Source organism: Lagenorhynchus albirostris, chromosome 5 (assembly GCF_949774975.1).
Source record: "Lagenorhynchus albirostris chromosome 5, mLagAlb1.1, whole genome shotgun sequence".
Taxonomy (NCBI): domain Eukaryota; kingdom Metazoa; phylum Chordata; class Mammalia; order Artiodactyla; family Delphinidae; genus Lagenorhynchus; species Lagenorhynchus albirostris.
The window spans coordinates 18,034,760-18,061,715 of NC_083099.1; the positions used below are offsets into that span (position 1 = coordinate 18,034,760).

Here is a 26,956-nt window from a genome sequence, read left to right on the forward strand (position 1 = left end):
AGCCTGTGAAGCAGCTTCCTGGCAGCTTTCCAGTGAGTCCAGTCATGGCCCAGCCAGCTTCCCACAAGTTCCACAGCTCTTCCCATGAGGCAGTTTCCCGTTGAGTTTCATCAGCACCCCCCAGCTAGTGATTTCTTTCCCAGCAGCCTCAGCCTACAGTTTCCCCAGTAGAGGAATTTTCAGCTTGTCAGCCTGCCCTGTGACTTATAGTTTGTCAACCGTGGGCCAGCTCCGACCTGAGGCAACCCAGCAAAATACTACACCATCAGAGGGGCTGCCCCCTCTGTGTCCAACCTTGAGGATCTCACTCTTCCAGGTTCATTCCTTTATTGGGTACCCTTTCTCAGACCTAGTGTATTCTTTTTTATTATTATCATTATTTTTTATTGGAGTATATAGTTGATTTACAATGTTATATTAGTTTCAGGTGTACAACATAGTTGACTCCATATTTTTATAGATTATACTCCATTTAAAGTTATTATGAAATATTGGTTATATTCCCTGTGCTGTACTTTCATCCTTGTATCTTATTTATTTTATACATAGTAGTTTGTACCTCTTAATCCCTTCTCCCTATCTTGCCCCCCGACACTGGTAACCACTAGTTTGTTCTCTATACCTATGAGTCTGTTTATTATTTGTTATATTCATTCATTTGTTTTATTTTTTTAGATGCCACGTGTAAGTGAAATATAAAATATCTGTCTTTCTCTGACTTACTTCCCTAGACATAATACACTCCAGTTCCATCCACATTGCTGCAAAGATCAAAATTGCATTCTTTTTTATGACAGTAATATTTCATTAATATTTTATATATATATACATACACATATATATATGTTTATTCATCTGTTGATGAACACTTAGGTTGCTTCCATAGCTTGGCTGTTTTATATAATACTGCTATGAACACTGGGGTACATACATCTTTTCAAATTAGTGTTTTCATTTTCTTTGGATATATACCCAGGAATGGAATTCCTGGATCAAATGGTAGCTCTGTTTTTAATTTTTTGAGGAACTTCTATACTATTCTCCATAGTGGCTGTACCACTTTACATTCCCACCAACAGTGAACAAGGGTTCCCTTTTCTCCACACCCTCTCCAGCATTTGTTGTTTTGTGGTCTTTGTGATGATAGCCATTACGTCAGGTGTGAGGTGATATCTCATTGTGGATTTTATTTGCATTTCTCTGATAATTAGTGATGTTGAGCATCCTTTCATGTGCCTATTGGCCATCTGTATGTCTTCTTTACAAAAATGTCTACTCAGGTCTTCTGCCCATTTTTTAATTGGGTTATTCGGTTTTTTGAGTTGTATGAGCTGTTTATATATTTTGGATATTAACCCCTTATCAGACATAACATTTGCAAATATCTTCTCCCATTCGGTAGGTTGTCTTTTTATTTTGTTGGTAGTTTCCTTCACTCTGCAAAAGCTTTTAAATTTAATAAAGTCCCATTTGCTTATTTTTTCTTTTGTTTCCCTTGCCTGATGTGACAGATCCAGAAAAAAAAACATTGCTGGGGTGATCCTGGCAAGCCAAGCCTGATCACCAGGCAGTTTTCTGTCTGCTGCCTCCATGCTGTGAGCACAGTTTTCAAGAGTGGACTCTTGGTTTCTCACAGCCCTAAGGTAAACTCCACTGCTTTTCAAACCAGCTAAGTGTTCTCAGTGTCGGAAGCCCTAGGGTATTATTCAGAATTCTCTTATTCCCATTTAGTAAATTATTAATCATTTTCCATATTAAACCTTCACTATTCAAATTATTGTGTAATTTCTGTCTCCTGAATGGATCCTGACAGATAAAACAGTTCCTTGTAGTAGAGACATTCTATGCCTATATAATGTGTGTGTAAAGATAGATAGACAGATAGATAGATCATACCTTTTTGTTATATAAATAGCAATATTATATACAGTGTTTGTCTAACTCAGCCATCATTGCATATAGATTTATCTCATTTTTAACAGTTGTATAGTATTCCATTATTATAGACTGCCATTATATGGCATAAATTATGCCATAATTTATTTAACCAGTTTCCTATTAATAGGGAGTGAGATTATTTCCAGTCTTTTTCTTCACAAATAATATAGTAGTATTCTTACTTGATAGGTCCATATCCCTATGTGCAAACATACCTTATCTGAAAAATCACTTCCTGGAAAAACTCTACCTTCTTAAATTCTCTCCAAACTATTTCTATGTCCACTTCTGCCACTGTATTATAGGCATTTTTCTTTAAAAAAAATTAATATTTAGTAATTTTCATTAATTAGAACTAAGAAAGCATTTTGTATACATTTTAATTGTTTAAAGAACATGTAAAATCCGTGAAAAACATATTCCAAGGAAGAGTGTCATCAGATGCTTTGAGACAGGCATGGGCATGCATATATACACACACAGAAACTTTATGTGTTCCCAGAGCATAAATTTCTTCTTGAGAATCCATTACATGCTTGTAAAAGTTAGTAACATTTTCCTCACACTTGTGCCAAATTGGCCACTAAAGTAATATAAAAATGGCTGAAAATGTTTTAATATATTCTGAAATACTCCTCAATATAACTTTATTCAGCATTTCATTCTTGTAGCAGTTAACTGACTGTATCAGGTACCACTTCTTTTATTAATACGTCTGTTTTCTAGACCATTGAAACATATTTTGCTCTTCTTTCCCCTATTCTCTATCCAGTCAGTCCTCAGGTCATATTATTCTTTTTCTTTTCCTTTTTTGAAAGTGAGGCATATTGAGATATAATTTCTATATAATGAAGTTCACACTTTATAGGTATATGATTTTGATAAACGTATATGACTGTGTCAACTCCACCACAATAAAAATACTATATAAAGTATTTCCAACACCCCAGAAAGTTCTACGTGCCTCTTTATAGTCAACTCCTACCCCCACCCCAGCCCCTGGTAACCACTGATCTTATTTCTATACCAATAGCTTTGTCTTTCTCAGAGTCGTACAGTATGTAGTCTGGCCTCTTTCACTTAACATAATGCTTTTGAGATTCATCCATGATGTTGTAGTATCAGTACTTCACTCCATTTTTATTGCATAGTATTCATTCATGAAGGTAAAATGTAGTCATCCATTTACCAGTTGAGGCTTCCAGGTTTTTGTGATTATGAAAAAGCTGCTCTAAACATTCCTATACATGTTTTCACTTTTCTTGGGTAAATATCTCAGAGCGAGATTGTTGGGTTGTACGGTATGTGTATACTTAATTTTGTAAGACACTGCCAAACTGTTTTCCAAAGTGGCTGTACCATTTTGCATTCCCACCAGCAACAAATGAGAATTTCTGTTGCTCTGCCTTTGGCCTTCTTTAATTCTGATGGAATTACTGCAGTAGTCTCTGGAATGACCTCTTCGTTCCATGCCTTCCAAACTCTGATCCATCCTTCAAACTGAAACCAGACCAAGACTCTAAAATGCCCTCCATTCTTTTTTTTTTTTTTTAACATCTTTATTGGAGTATAATTGCTTTACTATGGTATGTTAGCTTCAGCTTCACAACAAAATGAATCAGTTATATACATACATATATTCCCATATCTCTTCCCGCTTGCGTCTCCCTCCCTCCCACCCTCCCTATCCCACCCCTCCAGGCGGTCACAAAGCACCGAGCTGATCTCCCTGTGCTATGCGGCTGCAAACCTAGGGGTGAAACAGGAATAAAGACACAGACTTACTAGAGAATGGACTTGAGGTTATGGGGAGGGGGAAGGGTAAACGGTGACAAAGCGATAAAGAGGCATGGACATATATACACTACCAAATGTAAGGTAAAATGCCCTCCATTCTTAAGTGGCTTTGACTTCCTCAGGATAAGATCCAGACTCTCCGGCCTGACATACAGCTCAGACTCTTCGAGCTCTGAGCTCCTTCTCACGCACCCTCCCAACAACATCCATCCATTGTGTTCCACTCGGGCAGCTGGACACAGCCGAGCTCTACTTGCTCTGAGTTGCAGAGTGGACCACTCTCTGTCCCACCTCAGTGCTTCTGTGCAGCCTAAGGCACTTGTTTGGGCAGAGCATTTATTTTCTACTTTGTATTCCCAAGATGAAAGCACCCTCTGAATTTTGGGTAGTGTTGGCATTTATGCAACTATCTACCAGGGAATTTTTTTTTTCTTCAACTATGTTTTATGAACATTTTCAAAAATTCAGGAAAGTTGAAAAACTAGTGCAATGAACATCCAAATTCAGTTCAACAATTGTTAACATTTTGTTACATTTGCTTCATTTATCTACCATATATCGATCCTTCACCTCCTCCGCCCCCTTCTTCTTCTGCAAAGCTATTTCAAATTTCATATTGCTGCTAAACCACTTGCTAAATCCATCTCAGGTGTATCTATCTCCTAAAAATGAGAACAACCTGCTACATAACTACACCACTTCTACACCCAAAATAAAACAACTTCTAATATAGTCTAACACTATCTATATGGGTATTTTTCCAACTGTCCCCAAAATGTATTTCATCGTGTTGTCTTCCAGACCAAGATCCAATCGAGCTTTATACACTGCATTTATCCCCCAGTGTATATTTATCTTTGACTGAGTCTCAGTTTGCTCAGCTACATGCTTCTGTTAAGCTAGATGACTCAGTTCTGTCCCTGCCCTTCCTAGGAATCTCCTGTGAAACCCCAGCTCCATTCAAAGTTCCTGGGACTTTTTGTAGTTCCCAGAAGCCTATGCTTAAATCTATTGGAGATTCAATATTTTGTATTCCAAAGCTCTTGAACTTTTGTATTTCCCCTATCAGACTCTGAGCAGAGCATCTTGAGGGCAAGGACGGGTGTTCTTTGCCTCAGTAGTCTCCCCACTACGTAGTAATTGCTCAATACCTATCTAAAGAATAAATGGTGGAATATGGTTTCTCTTCACTGTGAAGAGCTGGAATAAATAAATGGACTCTAGAGGGCTGGGAGTCAGGGAGAAGAGGGTAAAGGGCAGGTACGACAAGAGTCTGAGAGGTCATTCCAAATGCAGAATATTGCTCAGGGAACTTTGGGTATGAATCGTATATGACTTCCCGTCTCTCAGGAGGCAATATGCTAGATGTTTACCATTAGCTGGAAACAAATCTAGAATCTAGCCGCGCTATAGACATTCTGGGCCAGATAATTCTAGAGAAAGAATTATAAACACAAAAACGAAGGAGACTGCATCCCAATGGTCCATTTTTATTTACGTAACTATTCTACTGCTGCTTTCCTACTGTGTTTTGAAGGAAACATCCACTCCCAGTGGGTCCCTGGGTTGGACCAGGATCAGAGCTTTGTGCCCACGGTGAATGGGGGAAATCACAGTGCATCCCCTCTGAACTCCCAGGATGAACTCTCTTTCTGAATATTAGCCTTTTCTGCAGTTCAGCTTTTATCTTGGCGGCAAATCTTTTTCTTTGATAAACTTCTTTCAGTTACCTCCTTCTTCTCCACTTCCAACCACCTATGGAATTAATTCCGGGATGATATATTAATTCTGATTCCAGAGTGACTCTGAGACTGTACACAAGGACTATTTTAGGTGGAGTGTTTCCTCTTGAGTCACCTTGTCCCTTGGTAGCAGGCATCCTGCGGATTTCCTCAGCTCCGCTGTTGAGAACAGGAAGCCAAGGCCAAAAGCAGCCAATAAGCACGGCAGCCCGGTGACTCTTCCCGGTTCCTGGAGGACCAGCACGAAAATCCTGATTTAGGAAGAATTCCTTGACAAGAAAATCGGGAGTTCACTGGAGACAAATGGCTTCAGGAAGGTTTTTTTTTTATTTTTATGAGTACACATCTTTTTTTTTTTTTCCAGGAGGCAGGTTAAGAAAGAGTTTTCTTAGGAGAGAAATTAAGTAATTTTTAAAATTGTCCAGGGAGACTTCATTAGATGCTCTGATTAATGGGATAACCAAAGATAAGGAAATTGCTTATGTCCCCTTGTCACAATTTTATCAAGTTTTTCAGCCAGTCATATCCTCCTCATTCACTTCTGTCACCCTTGCTGAACAGTCTTCCAAATGGTGTTTGGTCCTGCACCACCCCCCTCCAAATCTTCATAACTATCTGTGACATGAAAGCATCATTAGAGACATCTTTTGGGGCTTGACCAAGACTGGGATATACTAGTCATGCATGTTTCCCTTCCCTGACCCTGTCTCCACAGCAGACATCAGTCATTTATCTGGCCTGTATGTTTCTCCCACTGAAACCAGTGTGTCTTCAAAATAGCAATGTAGGCAGCCACTACCAAAGAATCCAAATATCTAAACTTGAAACCTATTTGCAGTGAAGAAGAGGGGGTTAACGCCTAGACGTGTGTCAGGCCAGGGTGAACATGGTGGAAGAGTTCAAAGAATATGTTTTAAATCTTGGGCTTAACTTCTAGTTCCTGGAAGTTTAAAAAAGTTTTCTTAGATCCATTGTTTTACATGCAAAATGGAGTTAATGCCTTCAGTTTAGAGTCATTGTGAAAATTTATTTTTTGTTTGTTTTTAATGTATGTGAAAGCTTCTAGCACAGTGCCTAGCACAAAGATACTCAAGAGATGTCAATTTATCATGATTATTTTGAAGGGGGCCCTGATTGGGAGCTCACCTCACTGACACTGAAAATTCCTAGAAGCCACAGCACTGATAGGTGGGAACTGCTCAAGGATTCTACCCTCCATAAATTTTAACAAAAGGTATTCTTTTTTTTTGTATCTTATTTATTTATTTATGGCTATGTTGGGTCTTCGTTGCTGTGCACGGGCTTTCTCTAGTTGCAGCGAATAGGGGTTACTCTTCATTGCGGTGTGCGGGCCTCTCATTGCGGTGGCTTCTCTTGTTGTGGAACATGGGCTCTAGGTGTGTGGGCTTCAGTAGTTGTGGCACGTGGGCTCAGTAGCTGTGTCTCACGGGCTCTAGAGCGCAGGCTCAGTAGTTGTGGCGCACCGACTTAGTTTCTCCTCGGCATGTGGGATCTTCCCGGACCAGGGCTCGAACCCGTGTCCCCTGCACTGGCAGGTGGATTCTTAACCACTGTGCCACCAGGGAAGTCCCATTAACAAAAGGTATTCCTAATCACTCCTCTCCAAAGTACAAAATATTGGCAATAAAAACTTATGAAGTCTCAACTAAACCCTCTTAGAACCTTGCAAATAAGTCGGTAAAACACTATTCTTTCTGGGTTTCTTGGTAGCCAGTTACCCTCTTCAGGATTATTCTGTTCTCCCCCTTCCTTTTTACCTTATTTCATTGCCTGTTAGAATCTCTATGACTGATGTCTCAAGGTGAGAAATATTTAAAGCCAAATTAAACAGTTTCAGTTTTTTTAAACATCTTTGCTTAAAAGTTGATGGGAGAGGGGTGGTTCAATATTGACTGGAGAGACTGTAAATTTCAATGCTGGATGATACTGTGATCATTTCCCACCCTCAGTTCATTCCCCCTCAAGGTTACTTCCTTTGGTTCCTTGAAGAGTTTTGCAGCTGGCTCTCCAAATGCAGGCATTCTCTCCCAAACTACCATTGTTATAATAGTTGATTTTAATATTCATTGCAAGGAACCATTCCAATAGCCAGTCCTCTCAGTTGCTTTCTTCCAATCCTCCTGCTTTCCACCCTACTTAGGCCACTCACTCCCATGGTCACACCTACTAGTCTGCTAGGGATGCCATGACAAAATACCACAGAATAGGTGACTTAATCAACAGAAATGTGTTTTCTCACATCGATGGAAGCTAGAAGTCCAAGATCAAGATGTTGGCAGGTTTGGTTTCTCCTGAGAACTCTCTCCTTGGCTTGCAGATGGCTGTCCTCTTGCTGTGAACTCCTATGTCTCTGTGCACAGGCACGTCTGGTATCTCTGTGTGTGTTCAAATTTCTTCTTCTTACAAGAACATCAGTCAGACTGGATTAGGGCCCACTCTACCAGCCTTGTTCTAACTAAGGCCCTCTCGCCAAATATAGTCACATTCTGAGGTTATGTGGCATCAACATAGGAATTTCAAGGGAGCAAAATTCAGCCCAAAATATACCTCTAGACTGTCTCCACCAATTACTGAAACATCTTAATCTCTAATTCCAGCATCCCTTCTTCCCAATCACTGCCTTCTATCTTTCCAGATCTCTTTTGTTTCCATTTTTTAATTGAAGTATAGTTGATTTACAATGTTGTGTTAATTTCTGCTGTATAGCAAAGTGATTCAGTTTTATATATATATATTCTTTTTTTATATTCTTTTCCATTATGGTTTATCACAGAATGCTGAATATAGTTCTCTGTGCTATACAGTAGGACCTTGTAGCTTAACCATTCCATATGCAATAGCTTACATCTGCATCTTTCCAGCTCTTTTTCTCTCTGCTACTCAAAACCAGTAATTCTTCAACCATACTGGGACACACAATCTACAGATCCAACCCCTTTTTTACTGTCCCTCATATTCTTTTGTCCTTACTTCCCTCCTTCCTTCCGCAGTCCATCACTATAATCACTCTCTTATATATATTCTTGATTCTTTTGTCCCCTTCCCTCTCTTTATGATACTTGCCTGGCAAACTTCCAATCCTGGTTGATTCCAGCTTTCTTACTACTCTCTGCCCACACCTCTGCAGTTGAACTGCACTGGGAAAAGCACTTGACCATGCTGCCTAGTCTCACTATAAATTCATAACCTCAAGAGGGCCCTCGGTGCCTGCCAGCATCTGCCACATCTCTCTAGACCTTTCACCATCCTGCTTTCCTAGGCAACTGTTTCACACCTTCTCCTCTCCCTCCAAACCTGTAACATCCTCTCTCCGTCTTCATTCTCAGCTGATAAACCTGCTTCTGGTTTTACTGAGAAAGCAGAGGCAATCAGAAGTTCCCACACCTCCAATTCCTTATGCTCTGTCTTCCTTCTGTTCCTAAGACAGAGCTGCCCAGGCTGCTAGCTCAGGCCAGCTCCTCCATCTGTGCACACACTCCCACTGCTTCCCATTTACTCAAGAACACAGCTCTAGCAATTCTCCCCAGTTTCTCTCTTCCACTCCCCTCCCCTCCCCAACCCTCAACAAGAATATTCCCAACAGTATAGGAATGTGCTATAATTTTTTCCTTTAAACTTTTTCCCTGGACTCCCACTTTCCCTCCAGCTAAACTCTCCAAAAGTGTTACCTCTTCTCTCTGTTTCCAATTCCTCTTTTCTCATTCTCTCGTGAACACATTCCAGTTAGACTCATGTCTGTCCCACCACTAAAGGTCCTCCTATCAAGCTCATTGATGACCTCCACGTGGCTAAGTCCAATAGCCATTTCTCAGTCCTCCCACATTACTCTCTCTATAGGCAGCCTTAACTCTAATTGATCACTTCTTTCTCAAATAGGAACTCGACTTCCAGGATAAGCTCTTCGTTCTTCTAACTCACTGGCCACTTCTCAGTCTCCTTTGCTGACTCCCCTTCTTGTCCCCAAACTCAATTCACTGGACTTCCCAGGACCTAGTCCTTGGGTCTCTTTCCTAACTACAGTCATTCGTGCATAGTGTTTCATGTCTTTAAATACCATGTATACACTGACAACTCTCACATACTCCATCCCAGACCTCTTCCCTAAACTTCATATTTGAGTATCCAACAGCCTAATTGGCATCTCCTCTTGGATTACTAATAAGTGTCTCAGAACTTGGTATGTCTGAAACTGACCACCTCATCTTCCCCTTCCAACCCTGCTCAACCTGCTGTTTTGCTCATTTCAGTAAATGACAACTTCATTCTTCCCGTTGCCCAGGCCCCAAGCCACGTGGCCATCTTTGACTCCTCTCTTTCTCTTCCATTCAAGCTGTCACCACATACTGTTGGCTCTATCTTCAAAATATAGACAGAATCCAGCCTTTTCTCACCATCTCTGCTACTACTGTCAAGGTCTGAGCCACTATCTCCCATGGGAAGACTGGATGGGTGAAATGGCTTCATCTCCTTTCTTTCACCCATACCCGTCACGGCCTAATCACAACACCGCAGCCAGAGTGAGCCTTTTAACGTGTCAAGTCATTTTTCTACTCAAAACTAATCCCAGATGTTACTGCTCTTCCCCTCCCTCTCTTGGCTGCAGTGACAGTAGTCTCCTCACTGGGGTTCATTCTACCTCAGTGCTCTTGCACACTTGCTATTTTCTCTGCCTACAGTGCTTTGCCCCAAGTTCTCTACAGGATTGGCACCCTCTGCTTCCTTCAGCTCTTTGCTCATGTCACCTTCTCAGCAAGATCTTCCCTGACCACCCCATCAGAAATGACATCCCCAGCCCCATTCTCTGGCACTCTTGCTTGTCCTTCCTTGACTTATTTTAGCCACACTTACCACTACCTGATAAGTTATATGTGTTACTTAGACATATTTTTTATTGTTAGTCTCCATTATGGTAGAATGTAAGCTGCATGAGGGCAAGGATTTTGGACTTTCTTGTTCACTGATCTCTCTCCCCAACCCTTAGAACAGTGCCTGACACATAGCAGGTACTCAATAAATATTCAACCAAAGACGTTGTTGCTCTCCCCATCATCCCCAAAGCTCTAGTAAATGTGATTTTAGGTTGCTTCTATGTCCCTGGGGGGAGGGGGTACGGAATCTAGTGACCAGACTTTGTTGATGCACTTTGTTAAAAACACTAGAGGAAGAAAAAAAATCACATCCATTAGGGGGTGCCACAAAACCTCTTTGGAACCCACCATAGTTTGACTACTAGTTTCTAGTTTGTTTTATTTGAATCCCAGTGTGGCTCCAAGTAGCTCTATTTTTTAAAAAATATAAGTATAATACAATTTAAAAGTATTCATGTAAAAATAAATTTTTATTCTCTTGAATTAAAAGCAGTTATGTTATGGAGTGTTAATACTTTCTGGAGGATAATACAAATTAAATATAAATACTTCTGGGGCTTCCCTGGTGGCGCAGTGGTTGAGAATCTGCCTGCCAATGCAGGGGACACGGGTTTGAGCCCGGGTCTGGGAAGATCCCACATGCCGCGGAGCAACTAGGCCCGTGAGCCACAACTACTGAGCCTGCGCGTCTGGAGCCTGTGCTCCGCAACAAGAGAGGCCGCGACAGTGAGAGGCCCGCGCACCGCGATGAAGAGTGGCCCCCGCTCGCCGCAACTAGAGAAAGCCCTCGCACAGAAACGAAGACCCAACACAGTCTAAATAAATAAATAAATAAATTTATTAAAAAAAAATACTTCTAGGGTTAAGATTTTCAGGGTTCATGATACAAAATACTTTGGGTATTGAGAGGAATAAATAAGCAGACTTTACTTCTGATCTCTGTACCATTTTGACCATCATGTTCCTATAACTGCTTTTTTATTATTAATGACGGCTCCCATTTACTGCCTGCTCCTTCTCTATCACCTGATACGGTGTTTTGCACACATAATCCTGTTAACCCACACATTAACTTTGTGGGGAAGGTACTGTTTTTTAATCCCCATTTTCACAACTTAGGAAGTTGAGACTTGAGAAAGTTAAGTTAAGCAGGGTTCTGAGGTTACCAGCAGAAAGTGGCAATGAGGTCAGGCAACCCTTGAATCCTTTTGTTTTGTTTTGTTTCATTTTTGGCTGTGGCACGCAGCTTGTGGGATCTTAGTTCCCAACCAGGGACTGAACCCGGGCCCTCGGCAGTGAAATCACAGAGTCCTAACCACTGGAACGCTGGGGAATTCCCAACCCTTGAATTCTTTTTTTTTTAAATTAATTTTTATTGGAGTATAGTTGCTTTCCAACCCTTGAATTCTTTACACCACTGTCTACATTATCTTTAACATATTAGTGCCAAGATTCCTTCCCATAATCTTCTCCTTACGTCATCAGAACTACAGGGATCTGTAGCTCTTTAAATTTAGGGCAATAACTTGGAAGGGAGTAGAGAATGGACTTGAGGACACGGGGAGGGGGAAGGGTAAGCTGGGACGAAGTGAGAGAGTGGCATGGACTTATATACACTACCAAACGTAAGGTAGATAGCTAGTGGGAAGCAGCCGCATAGCACAGGGAGATCAGCTCGGTGCTTTGTGACCACCTAGAGGCATGGGATAGGGAGGGTGGGAGGGAGGGAGACGCAAGAGGGAAGAGATATGGGGGTATATGTATACGTATAGCTGATTCACTTTGTTATAAAGCAGAAACTAACACACCATTGTAAAGCAATTATACTCCAATAAAGATGTTTAAAAAATAATAATAATTTGGAACGGAGAATTCCTAAATTCACTTCAAACTTATTACTCATAAAGTCTTAATCAAATTACCCAAATTCTTTTACCTCTTTTTCCTAGGCAGTAAGAGATATGAATTTATTCCTGTTATTATTTTATTGCGAGGTAGAGATAACAGATGTGAACTCTTTAGAGGAAAGCAGTACCCGTCTTATAACAATAAACTCATCAACTGTGATGTCTTGTTTTCCTAACTCACCAGTCTTTCCCTTTCTTTGTCCTTTTTGTGCCCCCTGCAGTTTAAACAGTGCTTGGTGAGTAGTGAGCACACAATAAAGAACACTGAATAAAAGACAGATACATAAAGTCAGAATATTTGAGCAAAACGCACATACGGTGCCAATATAAGATCCCTTGGTGGTTTTCTCTTTAACCCCCCTGTCCACTGTGGGGTGAAATTTGCCAGACTCCATTCCAACCGCCCCCCTCCAACTTCCTTCTGCAAACATGCCCAGGATTCAGTCTTGAGTGCTCTAATCCAGAGGAAAATGACTTATTTTAAAAAGCAGTAAAAACACCACATTCCTTTGGCACAGGATGAAGACCAGCTCAGCTTTTCAGCCGTTGATCTTTGTCTATTGTTCTCCAAACAGTAAACCACTATTTCCACACCGACAGATTGCAGGCTGCAGTTCTGTCCGAGTCCTGGGCTCCTCATGAATATGAACTGAAGGGCTCTGACCCAGAAAGTGGTAGGTAATCTCGGGGAGGGGGCAGGGGGGAGACAGGTAAGGAAGAAAAACAGGCTTGATGTAATTCTACACTCTTGAAATCTCCTGCAGGTTCTGAGCAGGGTAACATGGGGTCTTGGAAATGTGGAAGCTGCCTGAGTAGTCTGCTGATTCCTCTTGCACTTTGGAGTATAATTGTAAACATATTATTGTATTTCCCCAATGGGCAAGCTTCCTATGCCTCCAGCAATAAACTCACCAACTACGTCTGGTATTTTGAAGGAATCTGTTTCTCAGGTATTATGGTAAGTGTGACTTTGGAGACTTGGGATTGCAGAAGGGGGAGTTTTTACTAAGCATGAACTTGTTCCTGGTGAAAATGATGAATCATGGAAAAATCATTCTTCTAATCCTTGGTTTGGGTTTGGAAGATGGAGGGGGGTGAAAAGGCAGGTAGTCCATGAGGAGTTGGAGGGTAGCTTTGTTTTCAGTAAGCTGCTTATTTATGTAGCTCCAGCAATGCAGGAAATTAGTCCTAATGAAAGTTGGTGGGACACTGGCCTATAGAAATATTATATCCTCATGAAAGCTGTGTGTTCACTAATGCTATTTAATCTCCAGTGGCATTGCTCTTTCCTAGAAAGGATTTTCTGTCTGTACTCAGGATTTCTCTAGCTTGGAGTGGTATTAAGACAGTGGGAAAAGCAGAGATTTGAAGATTCAGACAAACTTGAGTTCCAGTCTAAGCTCTGTCATTTGTGTCATGAGACTTTAAAGCAAGTTACTCAATGTCTTTGGGTGGGTGTTGATGAAAACTAAAAGTATCCACAGTAAGAATCCATGGATGTTTTTCTGACGACTTTGTGCTCTTTAAAAACAAACTGATAGTAAATCATGTTGGCAACTCAGAGGAAAAGAAGTTTTTCCTGATCATATCATTTCTAAAAAAAAAAACACACTGTGCACGGTAAGCTTTCTATACCAACAAGAATGCAAAAAAAAAAAATCCATTATAATCTATCTCTACATCTTTGTGGGTGTTTAATTATTATAACATTTGAATAAATATGTTGGAAAGCAGTTTCACTTATTTGTCATTTTGCACGTTAAATTAATAAACTTTGAAATATGAATACACAGTGCTGCTGAAGGTGCTATGTGCTAGGTACATAATGACTGTTGGTGGTGGTACTATAAATAAATGCAAGCCTTTGGGAGACATTTTTCATATGATATATTAAGATCCATGAAAATGCTTATGTCTTTTGACTTGGTAATCCTAAACCTGAGCATACATTCTGAGGAAATAATCCAGAATAAGGAAAGAAATTTATACATAGATGTTTGTGGCAGCATTATTTATAATAGCAAAAAACTAGAAGCATCCTAGCATAGACATGGCAAAATAGATTATGGTCCATTCACTTTATAAAGGATGAAAATTGTAGTTATGAACATGTAGCAACATGGAAAACACATGTTATTTTATATTAAGTGAAAAAAGATATAACAAAATTGTGAATACATTATGATTGAAATTATGTAAAATATACACATGTTGGAGTACATACTTAAAAACATGTGAGAGTAGTGGTATTTTGGGTAATTTTCCTCCATTATTCTTGAGCCCTCTGTATTGCAGCTATATTTTACAACAAAAAGGGAGAGAAGTTTCTCTTTAAACACGGGCTATGCCTGTGTTTCTCCTTTGGCACAGGACTCTAGGATCTAGGTCTAATTATTTCTAACAATATTGTAATGAGGCTGGTTACTGCACCTGGTTTATTGTGGCTTATCTTGTCATTGTTTCTCTCAATATATAATTGTAATAAGTGGAAGATTTGCAAGACATTACTAAAGTTAAACCAGAATCTCTTTAAAATTTTGTTAATTAATGGTGTTGAAAGGAGGAGAATGTAGGACTGTTTGCTTATATTCCATGTAAAATTTAAAACTGTAAAAAGAACCTATTCTCTAGTTTTCACTGTCTAGGAATTCTTGAAAAATATTCTTTCAAGATCAAATCCTTTTTGGAGAAAGGAGAGGAATATAGATAAATAATTAAATGGATAGATAAATAAATGATGGCTGAAGGAATTTGGAAACTGGAAATATTCACTACAAGGAGTAAAATAACAATGAACTCAACTACAAGATTCAGTACTGAACAGTAGAAGGAAAGGATAGGTGGAGAATTTGCCAGAAGCAATTCACAGTCCATACCTGCCCAAACCAAGGACTATAATCTTGGGTTGACCAAAAAGAGAGTTCGGGTTTTTCTGTACCTGAACGAAGTTTTTGGCCAACTCAATAGTAAAGAAATCCATGTTCTTTCCGGAACTTGAGCCCTTTCTTTAAGATACCAAGAAAGGGAAGTAGAATACACTGAATTCGCCCAGTTTGTTGGCTTCATACAGACAAAACCCACTGGAAAATCTGAATCTAAGATGATCTGAATACTCGGGGACATTGAATTTACTTTACTTTGGATTAAGAGATTTAGTTTCAGAGTAACCATACCTTTCACCTGGGTTCCCAGAGGGCAGTAAAAAGAAAGAGGCTGGCAAATGGCAAAGTCTGGTGAATGGTTTTCCTTTGTCCTCCACAACTGAGTCAGTGAGAAGTGCACGCTTGCTGCAGAGGGTGGTATTCTCATGTCCATACCATTTGCCCCTCCTTAATCATTAACTTTTGATAACTGATAACTATAATAACAGCTAACATTTATCAATCACATGTTATGAATCAAGCACACTATTCAAAATTTTACGTACAATAGCTCATAACAACCCAAAGAGGTGAGTTCTCAGCACCATTTTGTAGGAAAGGACTCTGGAGTGCATACAGTTATTAAGTGGCAGAAACGGGATTTGAACCCAGAGCTACCTGATCCCAGAGTCTATGCTCTGAAGCACTGTGCTCTGATTCTGAGCATGAATGCAAACTAGTATTCCATTTCTGATATCTTTTCTCTTCCCTACTATAGATGCTTATAGTAGCAGCAATTCTTCTTGTACTGGAGAATGATAACAACTATAAATGTTGCCAGAGTGAAAACTGCAGCAAAAAATACATGGTAAGAACAATAGTGTTTTGAGGATGGTTGAGTGTGCTCTGGCTTTCTTTCCTCTCACTTGGGGATGTGAAAATATTGACACTATTGTACCCTCTCCATCATCCTTTCAGTTCAGAGCCCAAGAGTTTCCTCCAAATATTATCTATTTTGTCTACCGTTTTCCTCCACTTTTGTTCTACTGATATTCTTCTAGCAATTCAATATTTAAAGATATATGAAATTAGAAAATAAGATTACCTTTTCCTAACTGGGTTTCTGTGAGTCTATTTTTTCCCTTATCAACTTTATTGAAGACTAATTTACATATAATAGATGCCATCCATTAAAAGTGTAAAATTCCATGAGTTTTGACAGTTTACCCATGAAACTAGCATCATAGTCAAGATATGGAACATTTTTATCACCCCCAAAAGATAATCGTTGATCTCTTTTTGTCATTATAGATTAGTTTGTATTTTATATAAATAGAATCATACAGTATTGGTCTTCTGTATCTGGCTTCTTTCACACAGCATTAGATTTATCTCAGAGTTGGGTATATATGATGTACATTTTTAAAGCTAGAACTTTAAAGATAATTAAAATAAAGTGAAGAGAGAACAATACAACCACATTTTCTAAGCCTATGCTCAACACATAGGCACTGGGTTCCTGTATTTCCACCATCATCCACCTCCCCCTCCTCTTGTCATCATCATTTATTCATATTTGCACAGCACTTCATAGTTTGTTCACATTTACCCAATGAATTATATCATTGCTACTCCTGCTTTATAGATGAGTCACCTGTGACTCAAAGAGAATATGATTCATTAACTAGGAGGAGCTTTGCCAGAGGTCTGGGAGGCATTCTTTGCGGCAGTGGTTCCACATGTTGTCTGCACATTGCAATGATCTGGGAGCTTGGCCTTAGAATCCCACCCCCAGAGACTCTGACTTAGTTGGTCCGAGGTGCAATTACATTTAAATATGCGGCCAAGATGGTATGGCTTACTTTATTTGACTGTTGCTTTTGGAAGATTAAATTCGTTGTTTAATTCACCATTGTGCCCCTAGTGGGGAAGAATTAGAAGACCAAAATACTCTCCCTCTGTGTGTGTGTGTGTGTGTGTGTGTGTGTGTGTGTGTCTACTTTCTTAACCAATTGAATCAAACATCCCCCAGTAACAATTTGCCTTAACTCATGATTAGCATCTCCAGCACAAATGGATGCTAGAAATAACGTAGAGTCTGGACACTGTCATAGTCAACATTGGATGAGATGACTGGCATCTCAGTGGAAAGAGCAGGAGGAAGGGAGAGAGGATTCCCTGGATTTTCTGCTTGGTTCTTTCAAAGTATGCTCTAGGATAGGGGTCCTAACTGATATGCCCCCAGATGCCAAATACCTGATGGCAGTGAAATATGTAGACATTAGAGCAAATTTTCTATTTAAGGAAGAGAGGGAGCTGCTACTCAGGTCCAGCCAATTGCTACCACTACAATAGTGGGCAAGAATTCTCAATTTTCAATAGGAAGTAGAAATATGGAGTTTTAAGTAAAACTTCACAACTATAAAATGTTGGCAATTAATTCTCATTTAAACTAAATAAAACACATCTTGCAGGCCAAATTTGAGTCTGCACCAGTTTGTAACTTCTGAAGCTCTGGAATGGAAATGTAGGTCATCTAAGATTCATTTTGTAGAGGAGAAAAAAAGTTTCCTCAACCCTCTTTGGGTCCCTGGTTGGGTCTGAAAATTAATCTGATGACAGGTTAACATGAGAAAAGCAAACAAATTTTATTGAATTTTTACATATACATGTGTGATTTCACAAGAGAATGAAGACCCCGAAGATGTGACTAGAGCAGGAAGCATCTAAACTTTTTAGATAAAGAAATAATAACTTTGTGAAGAATTAACAAGACAGAGAGATTTGGGTTAGGGATAGAAAAAGGTGAAGAAGTAACTAGGAAAATAAGGTTTAGTTAAACAACATTTATTTATACAGAGTTCTTGGCCCCAAATTTTAGTCTCTGGTAATAAGAATGTCTTCCTTCCTCCAGGTGCAGGGAGGGTATCTTTCACCTGGGCATATTATGACCTGTTTCAGGGAAGAAGGGTGAGAAGGTTGGGGAGGTTAGAGTGAACATCCCGCTTCTGCCATTTCCACAAACTCCTTCGGCTTAAGAGATTAACATGCCAAGATGCCATGTTTTGGAGCAGCACGGCCTGAACCCCATTCCTCTGTGGTGTCGCATCTTCTGCCAACATTCTGTGGGTTGTTATCACTGGAAAACAAATACTGGCCAAATAAGGGCACTTGAAATAATAGATAATATTTTGATTATGCTTTTCACTTTTCAAATAATTTTTATATGCATTGTATCCTTTAATTTTTGAAACAGCCCTATCATGTAGGCGCTGTAACCATCTACATCATCTACGTTTTACGGACAATGACACTGTGACTCAGAGAGATTCTTATTCCCACTTTATTTTGAGGCTTACTTCGATTGTGCAATTGTATCCACTCATTAGATTGTAATTTATACATGTATACATACATATATATATATTATGCTATGGTTGTAAATTCACCAAATGGAGAAATTCTTCACTGATCTTTCCAGCAAACTGCTTAAGGCCATTTGGTAAATAAGGAGCTCAATCTTTTGAAAATGTCCTTCTTCCTTTTTCAAAGATGACATTAGCGAATAGGTAAATATTTTTTACAAAGTATAACTAACAGAAATCTACTGTAAAAAAAGAACTATTTATCTCATCCCATGACAAGGCAAAACTCTATTAATAATCAATATGAGAAACATAACTTGAAAGAGCTTTCCATCACATGTAAAGTTGCCAATGAGATTACTAGTATCAAATAGGAAAAAAGCATAATTGTTCTTTCCTTCTTTGTGTTTTTAAAATACTTTTTTTCTGATTTTCCATAATGATCATGTATTGATGTTACATTTATAAAATAACTGCAAGCAAAGAAATATAATTTGATATAAACTTTGTTCCAAAACTTGCAGGTTTTTTGTTCTTTTTCTGGTCTCAGCTTTTGAATTTATCAACTGGCCACTGCATGTTTCTGTTTGGCCGTCCTACTCTCACTCGAAATCGACATTTTTTAAACTAAATTAAATTTTCTCCCAAGCAATACTGCTTTTCTTGGCATCCCTATTTCTGTCTCCTTTTCACTCAAGTTCCAAACTCTGGAATTTTTTTCAGCCCATCTCCAGCTACTCATTTCCTCCTCAATGTCTTTTTGTCCAGTGCGTGTCTTTGTTGCCACAACTTGACGTTTTCTCCACATGGAATTCTTATCTGGGGACTCTCTCACTTCTGGCTGGTGTGCCCCACTGCCGGAGTAATTTTCCAAAATCATTTATTGGTTCATGTCACTTCCTTGCTCAAAAATTAATTCCATGGCTTGTTAGAAAAAGAGCTATTCCAGGACTAAGGCAGCATAAATTCAAACTGATCTTGGGACATCTTGTGCCAGGAAGCAAGGAAGTGTTCAAAGAATGATAGGGGTATATTGAAGGGTACAGGAATTGACTTGAAGGGATGTTCCCACTGGTCATATTTGAACCATTTGAGCATCGAAAGGAATAATAACAGTTATGAGTTATAACATAATGAATTAGAAAATCCATGCGTCCACAGTATTACAGAAAGAGAGGGGCAGAGGAGAGAAATGGGAAATAGAAGTTCTTCTGTACAGAAAAATGATAACTTACAAATGCAGGAGAAATGAAAAATTAGAAAAGTAGTACATTACAACCGCTTATTGTGATAATCGGTGATCAGTGAACATGAGGGTCATCAGTAGATACTAAATCCACCTGTTGACATGTCTTTAGGGAACAAGATATGACACAGTCTCAAAGTATTACCTCACAAATGCCTTCTTAATAGCAAAGTAGAAAATGGACATTTATAGATCTGAAGGACACCACTTTAACCAAGAGATCAAATTTAGCATCATCAGTAGCAGTGAGAGGCCCATAATGTACCCACGCCAATCACATGTTCTTGCCAAAGTGTTTAATCCAAGTCCAATTGTGAGGAAACAATCAGAAAAGCCCTGAATGTGGGACTTTCTACAAGACAACTGGCTGGGATTCTTTAAAAACAATTTAATATCCTGAAAGAAAAAAAGCAGCAAGACTAGTGTAGATTAAAGGAAACCAAAGAGATGTAACCTTGTGCCTAAACCTTCATTGGATCCTGTACAAAAAAAGAAAAACAATTGCAGAATAATAGAATATCTTTATTCTTGGGACGTAAGTGCTGGTGCGTTTAGGGGTGAGATATCCCAATGTCTGCAACCTACTTTCAAATGGTTAAGCGACAAAAATGTAAATAAATATGTGTTTGTCGATGTACATATACATACTGAGAGAGAGGGAGAGAGAGCAAGCAAAAATGGTAAAATCGTCACAAAAGTTGAGTCTAAGAAAGAGGTACTATACTTTCAACTTTTTTGTAGATTTGAAAAAAAATTTTAATCAAAGGCTGTGGGAGGAAAATCCATTTACTCTGAAGGATGAAGTCCAGTCTCCTTGATCCAGCATCCAAGGCCACCTTCTGCCTGGATCTCCCAAGTTACACTCACGTTATAAGTGATATAAGGGCTGGATTGTGTCTTATCAGCCCTGCTTTCTCAGTTTTAGCACCATGCCAACCTTCTCCCCTCTACTCATCTGTAGGAATCCCTTTTAGATCAGATCAATCTACTTAGTCTCACAACTTAGCTTGTATGGATCTGGTGGTGAACATTGCTCATTCTTTCTACTCAAATGAAAATACCCACCTCCCCTTCAATCCCATGCTCACTTGAGTATAAACATGACCATCTAGGCTAACACATGATATTTCCCCACATATTCCTGTGTGCTAACATATTCAAATATCATCTTCTTAAGAGAAAAACAAGGATCATAGCTTTTGATTCTTAGAGAACCCACCCTACCTAGAAAATAACGTCTTCAATAAAGAAGTATAGATTGATTGATCACATCCTTTCATTGCATTTATATATGAGTTGATCATTATTTCGATATCAAAGCTCCAGAAAAAAAGGGGAGAAATTTAGTAAATTAACTAATTTTCTCTATGGAATGCCAAAGAAAAAAATCATTTAAAAACTTATTTTTCAGATCAAGCGGGTTTGGATTAAATGTTTCCCTTTTTTCTGTGGACATTTGTTATTACACAGGCTGCAGTAGGCTTGGATGACTAGGGGAAGTTACCTATCGGATCCCTTATTCACAATATCCCCTTGTCTCATTCTATGGCACTAACCTCCTTCTATGTTTAATTTAGACACTGCTGTCGATGATCTTTTCTGCCCTTGGAATTGCTTTCTCTGGATACTGCCTGGTCATATCTGCTTTGGGCCTTCTTCAGGGCCCTTACTGCCGCACCCTTGATGGCTGGGAGTACGCCTTTGAAGGCACTGCAGGACGGTAAGGAATAATTCCCTGATTTGGGAGGAGGTCTGAAAGTCAGAAACACCTGGCTACATGCCCATACTCATTTTCCATGACCACTTAGCGGTTCTGTGTATACCTTAGTCCAAAATGTTCCTAATAGTTTGCTAATGTCCAGACCAATTTGTTCCTACACTGAACTCTGTTTAGATCTTTTTTCCTCCAGTCTTTTAATGTCACATGCATTCACTATTTTAAGGCTGTCGTGGACATTTCTGAATGAAAGGCATGTTTCTGCCGTAATGCAGAACAGGGCTTCGTCGTTATTGGGGTCTGGTAATTGCTGGAGCTTGGGGCTTGGGTGGCTCTGGGAAGTCAGTCTTGTTTTGTGGCCAGGCTGGACATGGAGTCTGTTACAGATGTGAAAGGGCTTGGCTGGGGGAGAATCACAGTGCCGTTGGATGGTGCTATCCGGAGCTATACTATTAGGGGCCACACGGAGGTAGAACCAGGCCAGGTGGGCAGCCAAGTGAGATCCAGGGACATGAGTAGGTGCAGGAGTTTGTGGAAGGAGCCAAGAGCTTATGGAGCATGTGCTGAACAAGAGTCCTAGGGGTAGCCTTGCTCCGAAGGCTGGTAGTTCAGTCAAGCGTTGAGGGACCCAGTCCTGGATCACAGAATGCCTCACACTGGCATTGTGCTGGCTCATGGCCCTACCAGCTCGGGAGGGAGCAGGGCCCAGACAGAGATACAAGAAGATCTACTCAATCTCTCCCTGTCTTGTACTGCACAGACAATTCCAATGGAATAAAATGAGGGAGTGTTGGTACCATTCCCTGGGGAAGTTACACTTTCTTCTCAAATCCCCATGGCTGGCTCTATTGTTCAAAGCCCACATCCATTTGGAGCTTTACCTGCTCACCTCAGCCTGCACAGCACAACTGCTTCTGTGCCCATAGCTGCCTTTATTCTAAAGTGTCCACGAGGTACCCCATGCTGTGAGCAGAGCTCTCCCTCAGGTCAGGAGAACCTAGAAAATTACTTCAGGTCTTTCTGAACACTTGGAGGAGACACTCCTATGGGATTGAAAGGGCTCAGGAAAGGGGACCCTAATGTAGAAAGTCCCACTGGGTACAAAGAGTCGTTCTTTATGCCACCAGCCCCTGAACTTTTCCCCACCCCCAAAACAAGTAAGCCTCCAATTTCAATGCAGGAATCTCAGGCTGCCCACATGCCTCTTCATTCCTCCTTTAAAGTTGCCCTAGATATTTTATTCACCTGATTCCAGCTCTATAAAAGTGTTTAGAGGTGGAAAATTGGAGGCCATGAAGGGAAGCTAAGTTTCTGGGCCCCTAAAGAAGTTTCCAAGGCTTGGTGAACGCAAGGTGGAACAGCTGTTAATGTTGAACAAATCAGCTGAAAATTGCCCAAATCACCTCTTCATATGTACATTTATTCAACAAATATTTATTAAACGCCTACTATGTCCCTGCCTTGGATTAGGTGCTAGCCAATCAAAGATAAATTACACAGGTTCACTTCCCTCTAGAAACTCATACAGATTTGACAGAACGTTCTGCTGAGATGGAAGCCTTAGAATGAACATTGCCCTTAGAGCACAGAGCTTCAGTGCTTGCAGATCTGGGTTGAAGTCTCCCGTCTCCTACTTACAAACTGTATGGCCTTAGACAAATATCTGGATATCTCGGAGCCTCTGTAAACTGGAGATAATAATCATTCCTACCTCACAGAACTGAAAATTAAACAGAAGTGAAGCACAGCTTAGATTTAATAAATTCTCGACATGCCAGATTTTATTATTAAAATCATTACTTTGCATAACCTTCTATACCACATGATGGTCTTCCATCTGCCAAGTTGACAGCAAGTTCAGCCATTAAGTTCACCCACTGGCATGGTGACCAGCGAGGATCCTGCATCAGTTTCATTCCAGGAGCATTTGTTGATCTTTGCAATGCCCCAGGCACTGCCTTAGGCCTTAGACATGGCCATTTAGAGATGCATAAGTCACAACAGAGTTCTCACAGTACACTGTGTAGTGAGGAACTAGATATACAGATATAGCTATAGACCAAATTATAACATAACGAAGTACATGTTTTGTTAGAACGGTGCATAGAAATTGTGGAGAGAATGAGTATCAGGGCAAATTTCTCTATTCCTTCCAGACCCTGATAGTGCATTTATGACTCATTCCATTGATACAAGAAGAATAAATAGGACCGTATCCTAGGAGAAAAAGAGAAATCCTGCAAGGCATCTTGCTTTAAAGTGTTGGATGATCTGTGCAGAGTATATACTAGGAACAGTCTAGAGTAAGGATCTTGAAGGGATTAGCTTCCCTGGTGTCAGAGACTGAGTTAGGAGTAGGAGGGTGTAGGAAGTGGGTCCAGGGAAATGATAACAGGAAATTACATCTGTATTGTGCTTTATAGGTTCCAAAGCATTTTTACATACGTCTCATCAAATATTCACAATAACCCTAGGGTTAGATATTTTATACCCATTGTCCAGAGGTAAAATCCCTGGCCCAAGATCCTACAGATCCAGGAGTTCTGACTCCATATTCAGTGCTGTTTACCCCTTGAGACCTAAAGTCCATTAACAATACCAAGAAATTCTCAGAGTGCCTCTGAATGTCCCAGAGCATAGAGAATAAGAAATAAAGAAAGGGAGGAAAGAGAGAGTTAAGGACCACTTGGCTGGAACCAAGGTTGCTTGAATTGCTGTTTTGAAAAAAGACATCTTGCTATCAACAAGATATTTACAAACAGCTCTGCCCTGTAACTGGGCTTGATTGTTTTTGTGGGGGGATATATATATATATATTTTTTGAGGAGACCAGTTTTTAATTTCGATTTAGTTCAACAAAGAGAGTGTCACTCTTGGAGAAATGCTAATGGCCATAGCTGACCTGGAAGTGGGCAAAAGACAGGATAATTCAGCATGGTTTTAAGACTATCTTAAACGTGGAGGTGGTTTAATTCTCAAAATCCTGTGCTACGCTAGACTGATTAAACCATTCAGTCTTTTGCTTTTCCACCTCATAATCTCAATCTTTTTAAGAGCTGCAGAACACACAGTGGACCCCAGACCAGCAGCATCAACATCACCTGGGAACATAGAAACCCAGAGTCTCCACCCCATCCAGACCGTCTGAATCTGAAACTCTAGGCTGGGACCCAGCAATCTGCATTTTCACAAGCTTTCCAGATAATCTTGATGTGTGCTCAAATTTGAGAACCATTGTTCTAAAAGGCTTTGGGACAGAGTCTAAGAATAATAGCATCATTTCTCTTTGCTCTTTTACCACCTGTGTGATTTTATATCCAGTGCTAGCCCAGCCCTGTCCCTGATAGCGTAGGCTAACTCTGGACTCCTAGGAAATGGGCAATCTCTACCGCTCTTGGTATTGACACGTGAGGCCTTTCATTGCTGTTGAACTCTTCAGTGTGCATCTTGCCTCCTAAGTGAATTAGAATTGTCTGAGGCAGGTACCATGTTCATAATAAGCATAGCCCTGTGCTGTGCATACTGTGTTCAATTGTGTATCTGAATAATTTTACATATTCATTCACATTTAATAATATTGTTTTTTAATCATATATCAGTATCTTAATTTCCCAAACATATGAAAACTTGTAGCCTTCTTCCTTGGACCAAGTCTTTAGGCGTGGCCATGCATCATGTTGACCATTTCCTTCCTCTCTCTCAGTTTCCTTACAGATTCTAGCGTATGGATTCAGTGCCTGGAACCAGCACATGTAGTGGAGTGGAACATCATCTTATTTTCTATTCTCATAGCTCTCAGTGGTCTTCAAGTGATTGTCTGCCTCATCAGAGTAGTCATCCAGTTGTCCAAGATACTGTGTGGAACCTATTCAGTCATCATCCAGGTAACAGAACCCCACTGGCACCTGTACCTCCTCCATTTTACCCCCACTGTCCAGGACTCAATGGATCTTGTTGGAAGGATTTTAGAATTCCATCATTTTCTTTCTATTCCTGCTGCCCTCATGTTTACTCAACCTCTAATACCTCAATTTTTCTAATATTCCAATGTGTCTGTTGGCTTATCTAAATGGATTGAATCGATGGAATAGCTATAAAATCACATTCCATGTTGTATGGTGAAAACACCACAGGTGTTTTAAATGAGCAATGTTTCTATGTAGAAATAACTCAAAGCTCAAAGAAATCTTACCATTTATTGAGAATGTCCCTGTTCATAAAATAGTCAAAGGCTCACAACCTAATCCCAGTGATATAATTTCTCTTTTGAATGCTGCTACATTCAAATAATCCTTTTTTATATTGAGTCATTAGTGAGTGGTTTTGAAGAAGAGAAATATGTCTTTAATCTATTGAAACTACTTCTGCTTCATCTGCTAAAATATTAACGTTAATTTAATTATGGTGGAAACTGCTAAACCTATCCATCAAGTCCAGAGTAAAGAGAAATCACGAATGAGACATCTTGTATCTTGTTTAACAACATATAATGTATAATACCTTTCCTAGTAGTTTCAAATAGATATTTTCCTATTCTATCATGTTTTGCATATAAACTATAAGTTTAAGTTGCTACTTGGATTATGGATTATGAATCAAGTTTACTTACTTTGTTTTTCTTTCTTTCTTTCTTTCTTTTTTTTATAGCCTGGAATCATTTGAATAAGAACAAGAATGTTTTTCTTTATCAAGATATGGTCATCTACCTTGTGTCTATTGTTTGGACTTGAGGGCCATATTCAGATGATGGCTTTTTTGTCCAGTTGGTATTTATTGTCCTCACTGGAAGTGCCTTCCATTTAGAATTTTTTTCTAAAGCTATATGTGTCAGATCTTCAGAAATGTTCATACCCTTTGATCAAATAAATCCAATTTCTATAACCTATCCTATGAAAATAAATAAGAATACGAGATAAAACTTTATGCAACTACATATATTTGAAAATTATTTAATATTCTGGAAAATTAGAAATACCCAGAAAGTCTAACTTTAGGGGAAAGATTAAATAAAACATGGTACTTTGGTTGTAATATTATGTAAAATGATGATTTAAAGATTATGAGTAGTACTATGTGAAAAAGCAGATTACAAATTGATGTTTACACTATAAGGGTAACTATCCAAAACAAACAAAACAAAACCAAAAAACCAAAATACAGGATAAAAACTAAATCTAGATGGATTTACACAAAAATGTCAGCTGTGGTTGATTTGGGTCCTAGGTGACCCTTCCTACTTGTCTATATTTTCCAAGTTTTCTTTATTATGTTTTACTATTAAAATACTTTTTTAAAAAAACATATTTTTACTATTAAAAGGTTTGCTATTTTTCCAACTTTTAAAGGAATGCACTTTTTCCAAATGTTTTCCAACATTGACTATCTGTAAACATCACAGAATAACACTTCAATCAATGTTCAGTGGGGAAAGCAGTGAGATAGATAAGCCACAAAATGTTGTACACAAATTTATATAATCTAATTGAGCTCTTGG

General features: G+C 39.4%; 1 protein-coding gene across 4 annotated transcripts; it reads left to right on the forward strand.

The window, feature by feature from the left end:
• On the forward strand, nt 1-26,385 carry TM4SF18 (transmembrane 4 L six family member 18). Of its 4 annotated transcripts, none has more exons than XM_060149139.1 (7): nt 1-32; nt 12,874-12,947; nt 13,038-13,231; nt 15,913-16,002; nt 21,323-21,465; nt 25,166-25,346; nt 26,110-26,385. In XM_060149139.1, exons 3-7 carry the CDS (start codon nt 13,055-13,057, stop codon nt 26,122-26,124), a joined length of 606 nt encoding a protein of 201 aa, XP_060005122.1. In that variant the 5' UTR covers nt 1-32; nt 12,874-12,947; nt 13,038-13,054; the 3' UTR covers nt 26,125-26,385. The 4 variants fall into 4 exon arrangements, with proteins under 4 accessions (XP_060005122.1, XP_060005120.1, XP_060005121.1 ...); XM_060149137.1 differs by lacking the exon at nt 1-32 and adding an exon at nt 234-316 and having other exon boundaries at nt 12,849-12,947; XM_060149138.1 differs by lacking the exon at nt 1-32 and adding an exon at nt 6,682-6,711 and having other exon boundaries at nt 12,849-12,947.
• Nucleotides 26,386-26,956: the final 571 nt, after the last annotated feature.

Coding starts and splice junctions, on each gene's coding strand:
- TM4SF18 (XM_060149139.1), top strand. CDS start 13,055: ATGGGGTCTTGGAAATGTGGAAGCTGCCTGAGTAGTCTGCTGATTCCT. Junction 13,232..15,912: donor TCTGTTTCTCAGGTATTATG/GTAAGTGTGACT, acceptor TCCCTACTATAG/ATGCTTATAGTAGCAGCAAT. Junction 21,466..25,165: donor TTTGAAGGCACTGCAGGACG/GTAAGGAATAAT, acceptor CCTCTCTCTCAG/TTTCCTTACAGATTCTAGCG.